Raw genomic sequence first — 15,504 nt, forward strand, 5'->3', positions numbered from 1 at the left:
TGTGTGTGTGTGTGTGTGTGTGTGTGTGTGTGTGTGTGTGTGTGTGTGTGTGTGTGTGTGTGTGTGTGTGTGTTTTTTTGTGTGGTGTGCATGAGTCAGAGAAAGAAAGCTTGAGGATGCGCTGTATGTATGTGTATTTTGTGTGTTTGTGTGTTGTGTGTGTGTGAACCGAGAAAGAGAAAGAGAGACAGAAAACCGAGACGTGAAGAGATGTACAGTAGGTGAAAGGAGCGGTGATCTTCGTGCCGACCCCACTGAAGTGAAATGGTGGAGCTATCTCTCCTATCCCTGCCTCATGCCTTGACTTCTCCATTCTCTCCACTCCCACCAGGTTCTCACGACATGGAGGCTCTACCTGATGGCTGTGAAGGTGCCCTCAAAGGTGACATCTCTGGAAAATTGAAATTTGAAATGTACTTTTTTTGTTTGTCTTTTGAATGTCAAGACTATTGAGTCCTCTTTGGAGTTGCAAGTTATGTTTCTTGTGAAGTCTCTTCTCTTCTGAGAACGCCTTTATAAAACTAACCCATCTCAACTAAATCCCTTCTGCACTGACCTTGAAATGCCTCCTTATGCTGTAGTCTGTATATCCCCATACATTTTTTATTATTATATTATATCTTCTTTTGTAAGTCACTTTTGATAAATTGCTGAATGTGATATGAAGTTTGTTGTTCAAGTTTGATATTTGAAGTTTGTTCTAATATTTCTCGCCCAAACTTTTTGCTCAGGTGGAGATGACTTTCAACTTCCTGGAGATTCGAGCCATAAATACCCACCCGGAGCTGCAGGTGATTAAGTCTAGGGGATCACGTTGGCCAAATAAGTTGGATGCTAACTAAATAGAAGCTTCTCCAGGCTGCCTTGCCGTAGCCTACTCAGAGTATGATTGATATTTGATGTACCTTACCAAAAAAAGAAAAAGGCAAGAAAATACAGCACAAACTTTTTCACTCTCCCATCTCGGAGGCAGTGGCCCTAGAGCTTTTAATCCCTCTCCCACTCATAACCCCCTCAGTGCAGCTCGATTTATAATGGCAACACTGAAGATGGGGGATTGTTGAAATGTCAGCTGTCATCATCAGTACCATTTTGTTGCTTTCCTCGCTGTAGGATGCAATTTCGAGTCTAGCTGTGGGTGTGTGTCACGCATACCTCTCGTTCATATACCAATAAACCGGTTTTTACCTATTTTTGCAGATGTTGAAAATCTTATAGACCTACTTACAGCATGTTGTTAAATTCACAAATATCTGTAATTGTCCAAAGCCTTATTGTGTTCATTTCTACAAGGATTTTGAGAAAATGATCAGTCAGAAACACTGTTTTTTATTAGCAACATGAGTTTAGTGCACTAACGCTAGCAAGTTGCATATGTAACAGAGGCCAACTAACAGAGTGTGGCTTTGAACGTTAGTATACCTCAATAACTCAGTCCCAAAACCTCATGCAGTATCAATAGTGCTGAGCTATAGGACTGGTCCTTTAGCTCAGCGGTATCATGCTATGCCCGAACTGATGTGTTGACTGGTAGGCCCTAGGTGGCGAGCTCGAGCCCTGAGCGACAGACTGCGCAGTAACACCTCAGTTACACACGAGTGACTGAGCTGAGCTGTACTTTACTCACTAATATCCACCTAAGTATCATAAACCATGCCATTTAAATGGATAACATAAAATAAAGTTATTAAGATTGGCACAGTGTATTAAAATGAGTCCAACCTTACTGTTCTTGTGTCGTAAATCATGTTCTGCTGTAACAGTTCTGCCGTTACAGTCTGTGCATGTAATTCAGAGGCAAAACTACAACCTCTCTCTCTCTCTCTCTCTCTCTCTCTCTCTGCTTCCGCCTTGCCCGATGATGCATAGGTTGTCATAGAAACCGACAAGACCTCTTACTCCTTCCGGCTCCAGTCCAGGGAGCACCTGGATCACATGATCAGTCATGTCAACTACGCCCTTTCACGAATATTCAACAACTCTATTTTTGCGTGAGTGTCATGTCATTTCTAAATAATAGTGATACATTACATTAGATACATTACACGGTGAATTCAGCACCAAATAAAATCTAGAAGACGCTAAGTTAACTCTCTAAGTGTTGAATTAACACTGCCTTTTTACTTGTGTACTGTTGTATCAGTACAAGAGTAATACTATTGTAATACTATTGTGATGCATTAGTAATACCATTTTTCAAGTGTACTTTGTTGATTATTTCTCTTGTATGTTTTTTCTGTCGTTCTATTGGTTGGGCTCTGTCATCCAGACCGTCCATCTGCCAATCAGACAGCGACTTATCAGATGGCAGCAGGAAGTACTCGCCGAGCTCCGACACTTCTGTGGAGACGCAGAGAGCATGTGGTGAGAGCAATTCAATTGAATTGGCGGCCATATGAACAAGATGCTGAAAATACAGTTGACGGCTGCAAATACGCACATACCTCAGTACAAAATAAGTGCACACACACACACAACACACACTTGTATATAAAATACGCACATGTATCACAAGTACACACACACACACACACACACACACACACACACACACACACACACACACACACACACACACACACACACACACACACACACACACACACACACACACACACACACACACACACACACACACACACACACACACCACAAAAATAATTGAGTTTGGCAGCCTGATAACTTGGCAGATGAGCAGTAAAGCAATCAGGCAGCCAGGCAGCCAGGCAGGCAGACAGCAACCTCTAGATGTGTGTAAGCACAAGGCCTCTCTAAGTACAGTACGATGGCATCCAGCATGACAGGTTATTAAAATGATTGGGAAGGTATATCGACAGGCGCTAACCCTTACGGAAAACAATTTACCGTTGCATACACACACGGCAGCACGTGTTTGGAAAAGAAAATGGCTGATAAGGCATATGAATTGATGTATTTGCGAGAGAATGGCATACTATGAGGCTTGTGAATTGGTGTGTTTGCTTTTCTACATTTCTCTGTGGCTGTATTTTGCAGGAGGGTTCTCCGAGACATATGCTGCCCTATGTGATTACAACGCCATCAGCTGTAAAGAAGAAGTGCAGTGGGTAAGTAAATGTGTGTAAATGTGCGTAAATGTGTGTGCATTCATATTTGTGAGCAAGAGAAGGAGGTAAAATACAGCTGGAAGTGCAGAGTTAGACATAGTAAAAATACCAGAGTTACGGTGTTATATAACTCTTAAAGAGTTGAAATAAAATCCATTTCATATAGCATATAAATTGTCAAAGTTATTTCAGCTCAATATTTTGTAAATACCAACACTGGACTGTGAAAAAATATTGAACACTGGTGGTACCTGGAGCAGAGTGGCAGGTAGTTGTCTTGCAAGTTGAAATTACCCAGGCCATCTGTACAATTTTACTCTGACTTTTGACTCCACTGTTAGAGTTATTTGACACTACAGTGTTGTAAATACTCTATCAGGAGTTATTGCAGTTTGTTCCCTGTGGAATATTAATACCCTACTGTGTAGCACCCTCCTCATACTAGACTCACATGCAAACGAGTGGGCGTACTCTATTTGTATGCAAATATCTTCACACTGTATGTCTACATACATATGTTCTCTATACCTAACACCTGCCAACATATACATGACAGATCACCTGCACATATGTTTAGGGCCAGATGACGCTGTTGTACAATGAAATGCAAATGTCTGCATATGGTTATGTTGAAGTAAACACTCTACAGTATACATCATACATTCCATCATATTATGCATAACAGATGACTAGCACATACGCTTGGGATCACATGATTGTGTTGGGTCAGGGCGCTCAAGACTCTGTTCTTCTTCTCCCCAAAGGATGTGGACACCATCTACCATTCTCAGGACAACAGAGAATTCAACCTTCTGGACTTCAGCCATCTGGAAAGCAGGTGAGCCTTAAAAAACCCAATTTCAGACATTCACAGCAAACAAAGCTTAGGGTTTGCTGTACCGTACATTCTCTTACAGTGTGCACTTTCAGGAAAATCACAGTAGACAGGACACAGCATGTGTTTGTTTTCTTGCGCTGCAAGTCGGTTGGGGTTGGGGTTGTTGACTTGTATTCTTTTGTCCAGGGACCTGGCGGTGATTGTGGCCTCCATGGCGTATAATACATGGTTCACCAAGCTCTTCTGCAAAGACCTGCGCATTGTAAGTGTGGACTTTGCTGGGAAATGCTAATCATGTTTTACGCAGAGATTCGATTTGACTGAGCACATTGAATATGTGGAATTACATTACATTGCATAGCACTTAACAGACACTCTTACTCAGAGCAACTTACAGTTACTTTAGATGCTAAGGCAGAGCTTCTGGAGCAATGTGGCGTGAGATGCCTTGCTGACGTGCACCTCACCGGTCAGCCTGATCTCCAAAAATTCTGTGCTCCTGGACACGGATGTTAAGGACACGAAATCCTTGTCCAGGAGCACGGATTTCGCCAAAATTCCGTGCTCCTGGACACGGAATTGTTTTCCGTGCTCCTGGACACGGAATTGTTTTCCGTGATGGGCACACGGAAGTGCTTTTTATAGGCTATTACCACAGCACTGTGTTAACTCTATCATTAGAAAATACATACCAAATGCTAATCCTAAAAAAAATAATGCTATAGCAATTTAAGTTGTGCCCTGATCAAAACATTCCCTAACCTTAACCTGTCATTAAAGACATATTTTTGAGAAATACCTTTTCCAGTTGGTTCCTAGGCTATCAAATTCATATAATGAATGAAAGAAAACTAGCTGTGCCCAGACCAAAACAATCCCTAACGCTAACCTGTCAGTAAGAAATGTTTGACAAAATGTTTGAAATTAGAAAAATCCTGGGAAACACACAAGACTGTGGAAATAGCCTAAAGAAAGCACTTCAAACAAATCCGTGTCCAGGAGCACGGAAAACAATTCCGTGTCCAGGAGCACGGAATTTTGGCAAAATCCGTGCTCCTAGACACAGATTTTGTGTCCTTAACATCCGTGTCCAGGAGCACGGAATTTTTGGAGATCATGTTGCACCGGTAGATGAGGTTTCAGAAGTGTATTGGTTACTGGTTATTCCCCCAGCCACTTAAAACCTGCAGCATTCTAACCTGGGAATTCCCATTCCCAATACGGTTAATGACAGTATAGAAACTCTGGTAGAAATCTTTGCATTGAGTCTGGGAACCCAACCACAGAATGGAAAAGGAAGACAAGACATATTACAAGACAAACAGAAGCTAATAGTTTGTTTACGAACCCATCATGCCACCACCAGAGGTAGAATCAGCTTTACATCAAGCTTAAGATAGTATTTAAGATAGTTTAGATCAACCTCCTCCACAGGAAAGTGAATAAATAGTTTCCAGACTATATCTCCCTTATAGTCAAGCAATAACCAGGCATGCAACCTTCAACCATGGTGTGCAAAATGACATGCCCATGCATGAATGCATCATTCTTAAATTTGTCCACTATGTTGTTATGCAAGCTGATTACATGCTGCTATTGACCTGATCTGACTTTGGTGGAGGTCTGCGCTCTACGAGTGTGCTCTTGTTGTTAACTTGCATCTGACCTGAGCTGACTGGACTCCATGTGGTGTCCTCACAGGGTTCAGAGGTCACGGAGCAGGTCCTGCACACGCTCAGTAAGTCATCCAGCCTGGAGGAGATCACGCTGGAGAATGTGGGGCTGAAATCGTGAGTGTTTTAACGATGATGATGATCATCCCTCTAATGACCTTGCTGTTAATGTCTGCTCTGCTGCCGGCCGCAATCTGTGTGTGTGCGTGTGTGTGTGTGTGTGTGTGTGTGTGTGTGTGTGTGTGTGTGTGTGTGTGTGTCTGTGTGTGTGTGTGTGTGTGTGTGTGTGTGTGTGTGTGTGTGTGTGTGTGTGTGTGTGTGTGTGTGTGTGTGTGTGTGTGTGTGTGTGTGTGTGTGTGTGTGCTTTTATATGGCACATTTAGTAGCTCGGCACTCATTTTGCTCTTAATGTTCTCATTCAAAGGAAAACGATTTTTAAAAGTGTCTGATGATGAGAAAGGGTGTTTGAAATTCAAAAGCATGCTGATTTTATTTCTCTGCTCTTCCGGTATGATTTTTGTTCAAATGGCACTTGTCGCTCTTTCTTTTCATTTCACTCTTTTTAAAAATGTTCTATTATTCTTTTTCTGTCTCTCTTATTCTCTCTTCCCTTCACTCTTGTTCTGTCTTCCCTTCACTCTTGATCTCTCTGTGTCTCTCTGTCTATCTGTCTCTGTCTCTGTCTGTCTGTCTGTCTCTCTCTCTCTCTCTCTCTCTCTCTCTCTCTCTCTTTCGCTTTCTTCTCTCTCTTTTCTCTGTGTGCGTGTTCTTGTCCTACTACAGTGACTTCCCCCAGAAGTTGTCCGTTGCCCTTTCGGAGAACCCGGCGTCTGTAATCCACTCCCTCAATTTGGCTCATAACACACTCGACAATCAAGGTAATCGATGCCACCCTGCAGGAATTTGGGGGGGAGAGGACCGGTGTGTGTGTGTGTGTGTGTGTGTGTGTGTGTGTGTGTGTGTGTGTGTGTGTGTGTGTGCGTGTGCGTGTGCGTGCGTGCGTGCGTGCGTGCGTGCGTGCGTGCGTGCGTGTATGTGTGTGTGTGAGAGTGAGAGAGAGAAAAAGAGAGAAAGAGAGAGGGAGGGAGAGGGAGGGAGAGATAGAGAGAGTGAGTGTGTGCGTTTGTGAGTCTATGCGTGTGTGTGAGTGTATGCGTGTGTATGAGTGTATGCGTGTGTGTGTGTGTGTGTGTGTGCGTGCGTGCGTGCGTGTGTGTGTGTGAGAGTGAGAGAGAGAAAGGGAGAGAAAGAGAGAGGGAGGGAGAGGGAGAGAGCGATAGAGAGAGTGTGTGTGTGCGTTTGTGAGTCTATGCGTGTGTGTGAGTGTATGCGTGTGTGTGAGTGTATGCGTGTGTGGGCGTGTGAGTGTATGAGAGTGCGTGTTGGTGGAAGTGCACTTCCTTTTCCTCTCTACAGTACACACTACACCACCATCTGCCGTACCTCGGCGTCTCCGTGTCTGGGCTCGAGTCGGATACCTTGAAAAGAACGCCTTCCCCTCCGCAAAGGAATAGCGATTTGATGCTCCCTGTGTTTAGCGGTGTGGTTATGGGCCTTTTAAACCTTGCCCTTACACCAGCTTTATGGCACGTCGTCGTCCTCCAGGCAGGGGCTCTAGTAATGGCCTCGCTAGGCACTTGCCTTCGCTTGTCACTCTGAATCAAAAGCAGCTTTGGTCCTCCCTTGGTGATTTAGAGCCGCCCCTCTGTGCTGCTGCTCAGCACTGTAAACTAATGCCCACGGGATGGCAAAATATATCATAGTGGCTCACTTAGTCTTTCGCTTCTCTTCTCTTCTCTTCTCTTCTCTTCTCTTCTCTTCTCTTCTCTTCTCTTCTCTTCTCTTCTCTTCTCTTCTCTTCTCTTTTCTTCTCTTCTCTTCTCTTCTCTTTCTTTCTTTCTTTCCTCACATTCTCTCTTTGTTCTCTCTCTTCTCTTACTCTGGGTTTCTCGTTTTCTAGTTTTCTCTTTCTCTCTAGTTCTCTCTTAATCTCTCTCTCTCTCTCTATCTCTCTCTCTCTCTATCGCTTCCTCTTTTTCGTTTGTCTTTCACACTTTCTCCCCTTCTCTCCCTCTCTCCCTCTTCAGTCTCTTAATGTTATATTCAAATTGAAATACTTGTAAAAGAGGTTTATTGGCATGTCCGAAATGCAGCAAAGTAAAGCCTTGGCACAGCTCACAAATATAATGTACATGTGAAACCAAAGAAAGGACACAAGTGAACGGGGAAGGATGACAAAGGAAGGACAAGATCAGTATTCACTGCATTCACTGCATTTGAAAACATATTTATTTTGAGTACAGTTGTTATTTACTTAGAAGCATACATACAGTATATGGATAGTTTTGAAAAAGCATCGGTTTTGGCCTCTCGTTTTACACATAAACAGTGTTTTAGAAAAACCTCATTTCAAAACTCTGGTTTTAAAAATGTCCCATTTACGGAGCTAAAACGCACCTGTCACAATGGAGTTTTTATTTTTATCCACATATCATGTTTATAATGTACATAAATGGATACAAAAAGTATCCACATTTTAAAATTGCTGCATACGTGTAACCAGCGCCTCACTGGGAGAACAACTAGGGCTTGTCTAGTTATGAAAAAGGATGCCCCTTACCTTCACTTCATTTCAACTCCACTTACCTCTCTCTCTCTCTCTCTCTCTCTCTCTCTCTCTCTCTCTCTCTCTCTCTCTCTCTCTCTCTCTCTCTGTCCCCCTCTCTATCCCTCCTTCTCTCCCTCCACAGGTGTGTGCAATCTTATTCAGCAGGTGTGTCGACTGAGCAAAGGGCTGCGTCTCCTCAACCTGTCCAAAACATCTCTGTCCTCTAAAGGTGGGTGGCAGCCCTGCATGTGTGTGTATGTGCGTGCGTCCATGTGTGTGTGTGCTGCGCATGCGTTGGGAGGGGTGGGGGTGTCTTTTCACCTCTTTCTGTCTGTCATACTGCTTCCTGTCTTAAAAAATAAACCCAAAAAGGACACCCATCGCCTGATGTGGGAGGCTTCAAGTGTTAGTTCTCTAGCTAAAATGTCATCACATGGAGGGCACTTATGAATGAATAGGAAGCTAGACAAGGATTCTACCACTCAGATGCTCACACTCACACTCCTGTTCTCTCCTTCCCTCGCTCTCTCTCTCTCTCCCGCGCTCTCACCCTCTCGCTCCCTTGTTCTCTCGCTCTCTTGCTCTCTCGCTCTCTCACTCTAACGCTCCTGTTCTCTCCTCTCTCTCTCTCTTGCTCTCCCACTCTCTCACTCTCTCACTCTCTCATTCAGTTGTTCTCTCGCTCTCTCGCTTTCTTGCTCTTTCTGTCGGTAAGTCAGAGGCTCGGGAGCAGACAGGATTTAGCTCAGGGGTGGCTCCGTGCCCAGGTTTCTGCTGACAGGAGTGAGGCTTGGTGAATTTGTGTAAGAAAGCTTGCTCGTTTGCTCCTGCTCTCGCTCGTCTCAGTTTCTTTCTTGCTCTCTTCCTCGCTCTCTCTCGCTCTCTGACTCTGTCTGTTCTTTGTCTGTGTGGCCTTCTGCCTTCTGTCTATGCTTTCGCTTTTGTCTGCTTTTGTGTGCACATCTCGACATGTGTGCATATGTCAGGTTTGTGTGTGTGTGTGTGTGTGTGTGTGTGTGTGTGTGTGTGTGTGTGTGTGCGTGTGCGTGTGCGTGTGCGTGCGTGCGTGCGTGCTTGCCTGCGTGTATCTGTGTATGCGTGCACACACGCACTTTCAATCTCTCACAAAAAAATCGTACATTCAATTCATCTCTTACGCTGACGTCTAGCCATTTCTTACAGTCTAAATCATCCTTCTGTTTTTGCGGCGCGTAGTCATTTGTAATGGCAATCCTTGTTCCAAGGGGCAGAAGTCACAAGCTGACAGATGGAATGGTCTGAAATGTAAACACAACAGGCTGGAATAAAATACATTACTGGAACATTGCATATGTACTGTATGCCAATAGCATTTCTTCTCTAGATGCATCTCAATAACTGTAATGCATGTGCCTCCTTAAATATATAAACAATATGACGTGAAATGGGACCATTACTGGTGTTATAATTATCAGGCAATGACCACAAGCTTTAGCATTTCAAATTGTGCAAATGGCTTGCATGCTGGGGAGTAATTACTTCCCATGTAGATCTCCCCGCTGAGGGTAGATGGCTTATATCAGTGGTTCTCAACCTTTTTTGAGCAAACGCCACCTTTGAACACATCATAAGACTCCCAGCGCCCTCTTGACCACATCATAAGCCTACCCACACCCCCATTAATATTAAATAATAAAATAGACTAACACCCCACCCCACCCCCCATTGTCAAATGAACACCCCATCTCTCGCCTGTATCTACCTTAACACCCACCCCACACCACCCCAAGGGCTCCCTAACGACTGTAGAGCCCCCGTTGAGAAGCACTAGTCTATATGTTGTGAATTAGTATGTTTGAATGCATTTGATACGCGTGTGTAGAATGGACATCAGTATTATCTTATTTCACACCTGCGGGGGAAAACAGATTAACACTGATTATTCAACATGCACCCCTGCTGTGCTTGTGTCTTGATATCATAATATGACATATAAATGGGGTTTAACTAGGTTGTTAATATGTGGTGAAGAAAATTATTATGTTCCTGCTGGTCTGATTGGCTTAGTATGACAAAATGAAATAGACCAATGCCCCCCACCCCTCTCTCTCCCCGCCTAGGGCTCGCCAACACCCCCTGGGGTGCTGTAGAACCCCTGTTGAGAAATACTAGTCTAAAACATTCAAATTCACTCAGGATGTGAAGGTCAATGAGGCCAATGAATTTTGAGCAGTTCCAACGTGAGCATCTCTCTGGGATGTGATTAAGGCAATGACGCACTAGTTCTTTTAGCAGGTGAGTGAAGAAAGAGGTTGTCTGTTTGATTGTAACCTAGAGACACCCTCTGCTTCTCCTTCAGAGAAATGTGAATTAGCCAGTGTTAGGTAAAAATACTTCATCCCACACTAACACCCCTAACACTAAATGTATGCATTAACATGGCAGTAGGCATGTAGGACACTAATGATGGACGCGTGTGTACGAGGGTACCAAACTATACAAATATATTATAAACTACCAAACTATATAAATATAAATTGACTACCATCTCTGTCCTCTCATCTTGGTTTGTAACAGCAGTTATTGGACTTTGCAAGCTGTTGCACTGTGTCTTTAAACACAGAGTTACTTGTTATTGCCAGTTTTCAGAACCTAGTGCAGTCTCATTGCCAAATGTTAAATGAAATGTGAATTGTTAATCCTGCACACTGCCCATTACAACAGGTGTACTGTCCCTTTCTACAATACTTATTATCTCTCTTCTCTGTGTCTCTGTTGTGGTACAGTCCATCAGGTGTGTCGACCCTGCCTACAATACTAATTATCTCCCATCTCTGTGTGTATCTCTGTTATGATTGGTTATGGTTCTACAGAGCCCCTGGTCGAGTTGTCAGGGATGTAATCTGATTAGGCTATTGGGGGTGCCAGTGTATCTCCCCTTCGAGGACATTTTGAAAATACAGTTGTTAAAAGTGCAATTTTAACGTGATATGTATATGTATAGCCTATTGAAGGAGGATGCTTTTTGACCATTTTCATCCCACCCCCCCATCCCCCTACAACTCGAACCCTGTAACAGGGGTGTCTCTGTGCCATATTAACCCCTTTGCGCAGAGCCTTCTTTATAACCTTACTGTCCACCAAAATTTACCATCCCATTCCCTTAATATGTTACTGAAGGCTCTCAGTAATGTCAATACTAGCAATGTTGTTATATTATGTGGTTGAGTCTTTTCAGGAATGAGTGAACACAGAAAGGCTACTACTACTGTCCTTTCTCTCTGTGTTTTGCTCTGTGTGCCTGTCGGGGGTGTGTTCTACACCAGGGGTCATTTGTCTCTCTGCAATATTAATATCCTCCCTTCTCTCTCTCTCTCTCTCTCTCTCTCTCTCTCTCTCTCTCTCTCTCTCTCTCTCTCTCTCTCTCTCTCTCTCTCTCTCTCTCTCTCTCTCTCTCTCTCTCCTCTCTCTCTCTCTGTATGTCTGTGTGGTGTTGTGGCTGTGCCCTCCACCAGGTGTGGTGTCCCTGTCTCAGGCCCTGTGCTCCAGTGATGACTACTCCAACTCCCTGCTCCACCTGGACCTCAGCAAGAACCCCGGGGTCCTGTCAGGGGAGGACGCCTCGGTCAGTGACTCACATGTCCATGCACGCATATGCACAAATAGACCGTACCGTACAACGCACACCACACTCGCACAGCACAGGTCACACACACCACAAGTCACAACTCATACAAGTACACACAGTAGCAAACGCTCTCAAACAGGCACACACATAAAACTGTACACATCAAGTAAGCATACAGGGGGAGAGGACAAAGGGGTCAGTTGTCCCAGGCATAGGGAGATGGGGGGTCCAGAATCAGGTCCTTATTACGTTATTACATATGTAATGGGGTGTCAACGCTGTCAGCAACCCTGGGACACACACTGCAGTGCCCCCACTCACACACCACAAGCCACACCAACTACAGCAGCAAACATACTCTTAAACATGCATCCGTCTTAGTCATTGAACGGTGCTCCCTTCTGTGCATGTGAAATGTTCAAAGCATTACACATGATGTAAATAATACAATATCAAAAGATCTCAGGTTCTGTTGCTGTCTCCTCTTGTTTCTTCTACAGAATCTGCACCTCTTCCTCTCTCAGCCTAACTGCCTAGTCCATCTGGACCTGTCCAGCACAGACTGCTCAGTGGACTCGGTAAGCAGACGCTCCAACTTTCTCTTCTGGTTGTGGGTAGAATCAAGAAGTTGGAGGCATCTCAGCTTCGGAGAGTTGAAAAAAAACGTGTCATGTACTCTTTTGGGCAGTGTGCATAATGCAAGAAATTTCACTTTTTAGTTGTTCGCTGCTCCCTGTCTCTAATGTTCAGCATCACCTGAATCGTTACATGGTTGGTAGCCTTTTGAGGCTCCGTGAAATTGTGCTGTCTGCTTTGGAGTTACTCGCCAGAGACACGATGTAACTTAAACGCAGGCACAGACACCTTTTCTTTTTTTCTTTGATGGTCCCAAATCAGCAGACCCTTTTACTTGTAAAGGAATTCTGTTCTGGTAGCATATAACACTATTTTACCTATTCAATTTACAAAAAAACTCTTTGACATTTTCAAAGTTTAATAATTGAAGCTTTACTGTCAAAAACAAACCCTAATTTATAGCCTGGTCCCTAATAGTAGCCTGCCTTTTAGTAACCCAATCTAAAACATTTTTTAAAATAAATAAAAGCCTTTTCTTTTGTATCACAAGACTCCTTCAAATTGTTGCCTTTCCCTATTTGAAGCTTGCTCTAAACTATTTTTTGTTAATATAACCCCCAAGTATCTCTTGAGGTACTTTTAAAATATCAAATCTCCTCTGGAGGAATCAAACCTCATTGAGACACAAGTGAGCGATTTGCTCTCCTGCAACTGAAATCCTCTAAGAAATACATTTTTCATGTCATGGGGTATTTGCTGCCCTTTATGGCACATTGGATCATGTCAATGCGGAGGTGTTGCTGTGCTGGTGTGAATTCATTTCCCTCTGCTCTTTCCTCTGACTGTCCGTTGCTGACCTTTCCTTCTCAAACTCTGGACACTGCACAGCTGTGAGAGGAGGCTGTAAGCGTACGGGAGATACTCCATTTTCAGATAATCCTCTATATATTGATGCCCTTTACTGCACATTGTTCTTAAAACCGTCTGAAACCTGTCTTGCTTTCTTTCTTTCTGCCTGTCTTTCTTTCTTTCTTTCGTTCTTTCTTTCTTTCTTTCTTTCCCTCTTTTTTTCCTTCTTTCCTTCTTTCTTTCTTTCTCTGTTGTTTGTGCGTCATATCTGTGTCTGTCAGCTTTTCGGTGCGTTGCTCAGGGGCTGCTGTGCTGACCTCTCCTACTTGAATCTCTCCAAAAACTCCTTCGCTAACAGGTCAGCATCCCCCTCTTTTCTATCTTCCCTTTCATCCTTGTGGACTTTTTCCGTTTTTAATTTTTCCTTGCCTCCAATTATCTCATTTTCCACCTCCCTCTATTATGCAACATTTTTTCACCCTTTTTCTCATCGTCTCAAAGTTCTCTGTGTTCCCCTCTCTCTCTCTTTCTCTCTCTCTCTCTCTCTCTCTCTCTCTCTCTCTCTCTCTCTCTCTCTCTCTCTCTCTCGCTCTCTCTCTCTCTCTCTCACTCTCTCTCTCTCTCTCTCTCTCTCTCTCTCTGTTCACATGTAGTCTCTGATAAATCTTGTTTTAATTTGTGTTGTTTAGAGAGAGGGCCAAACTAAATTTAGATATGATTTATTTTTAAACACCCTCAGGCAGGATTCCTTTCTCTCTGCATTTTCTGTTTCCTCTCCCGCTTCCCCTGTGCGCTGGCTTGTTGGGGCTGGGAGTTGTGTTGTGGCTGAGAGATGTTTTGGGGCAGCAAGAGATGTGTTTTTCGGGTACTGAGTGCATCTGAGTTTTGGTCTATATCTCATGGACGTTGAAGTGAGACCAGAAAGAAAAAATTCACTGTCTGATTGCGTTGCTAGCTGCCATACTTTTCAGTTCCTATTTATGTAAAGACCACTGACCATTCATCCCATGTTTTTCTCTGCCCCTGTTGTTTCCATAAGTGTTTATTTTCCCCTTTTCCTCCATTTTCTATCCTATTGTGTGTACATGTAATGTGTGTCTGGGCTCTACTTCTAACTAATTTTGTCAGAGGCAGAAAGAGGATTGAGAGAGAGAGAGAGAGAGAGAGAGAGAGAGAGAGAGAGAGAGAGAGAGAGAGAGAGAGAGAGAGAGAGAGAGAGGTCTGTGTGTGTGTGTGTGTGTGTGTGTGTGTGTGTGTCTTAATAGTTTTTGACTATTCTCTTCTTACCTCATCTCCTCTCTCCCTCTTCTTATTCTCTCCCTCTTCCCTCTCCTCTCCTCTCCTCTCCTCTCCTCTCCTCTCCTCTCCTCTCCTCTCCTCTCCGCTCCGCTCCTCTCCTCTGTTCTCCTCAGGAAAGTGAAGGACTCGCTCCCCTTTTTCCGGCAGTTCTTCAGCTCCGCATTCTCCCTGACTCACATCAGCCTGTCCTCCATGAAGCTGCCCCCTGACGTGCTGAGGTGAGCCGCTGACACACACACAGAGCCACAGACACATTTGGCCTGGCCAGAGAGAAAATCATCTGAACGCCCACTCTCCTCAATATTGTCACCTCCCTCAGGTACCAAAGGCCCGAATTCTGGGCCCGCTCTCTCCCTGGGCCCGTGACAACCGACCCCTTTGTCTCTCACCCCTGTCGGATTCCCTGGCCACACAACTACCCACAATCCCTTTGGGCTCAGTCGAAATGACTATTCACGCAATGCCACACACAGGGCCTGCTGAGAGCTTTAGCCGGGCCCGGGACAAAGCAATCCAGAAGCCCCCTTCAATGTAACAGGGACACAATTCTGGGCCCGATTTTTCCCAGCACCCCAGGACAGCTGTCCCCTTTGTCCTCCGTCCCCATCGGCTTTCCTGGCCCACACACACAACAGGACACCGCTCTTCACACTGAAGAGGATAATGAGGAGGCATACTCAAAAACAAACCCTTGCCATGCTTGAGTTTCTATAAACAGCACACCCATTCTTCTCCCTCTCGTCCTGTCAATGCGAGCCAACGTGAGTCATCGAAAAAGCACTTTTTTGGTTTCAGCTGGGCTGTCGCTCTCTCTCTCTCTCTCGGCTCTTGACAGCATAGTAATCTTGTGCCTACCGGTAATTATAACTGTCCATCATATTGTGAATGTGATGGGCCCATGTGGCCCTCCATGGCACGGAATTCACACCTGTTGGTTGCCATGGTGATTATCGTTCTAGAATGCAGAG

General features: G+C 44.3%; 1 protein-coding gene across 1 annotated transcript in view; it reads left to right on the top strand.

The window, feature by feature from the left end:
* LOC134451553 (capping protein, Arp2/3 and myosin-I linker protein 3-like) overlaps positions 1-15,504 on the top strand; it is an 81,020-nt gene that overhangs the window by 11,760 nt on the left and 53,756 nt on the right. Inside the window, exons 3-16 of the mRNA XM_063202059.1 lie at positions 332-382; positions 732-791; positions 1,870-1,991; positions 2,270-2,364; positions 3,016-3,086; positions 3,851-3,924; positions 4,111-4,186; positions 5,626-5,714; positions 6,381-6,475; positions 8,348-8,434; positions 11,700-11,809; positions 12,313-12,390; positions 13,519-13,595; positions 14,650-14,754. Coding sequence (XP_063058129.1) covers positions 332-382; positions 732-791; positions 1,870-1,991; positions 2,270-2,364; positions 3,016-3,086; positions 3,851-3,924; positions 4,111-4,186; positions 5,626-5,714; positions 6,381-6,475; positions 8,348-8,434; positions 11,700-11,809; positions 12,313-12,390; positions 13,519-13,595; positions 14,650-14,754 — 1,190 coding nt within the window. The remainder of the gene's footprint in view (positions 1-331; positions 383-731; positions 792-1,869; positions 1,992-2,269; positions 2,365-3,015; positions 3,087-3,850; positions 3,925-4,110; positions 4,187-5,625; positions 5,715-6,380; positions 6,476-8,347; positions 8,435-11,699; positions 11,810-12,312; positions 12,391-13,518; positions 13,596-14,649; positions 14,755-15,504) is intronic.

This window comes from Engraulis encrasicolus, chromosome 6 (genome assembly GCF_034702125.1).
Source record: "Engraulis encrasicolus isolate BLACKSEA-1 chromosome 6, IST_EnEncr_1.0, whole genome shotgun sequence".
NCBI classification, from domain to species: domain Eukaryota; kingdom Metazoa; phylum Chordata; class Actinopteri; order Clupeiformes; family Engraulidae; genus Engraulis; species Engraulis encrasicolus.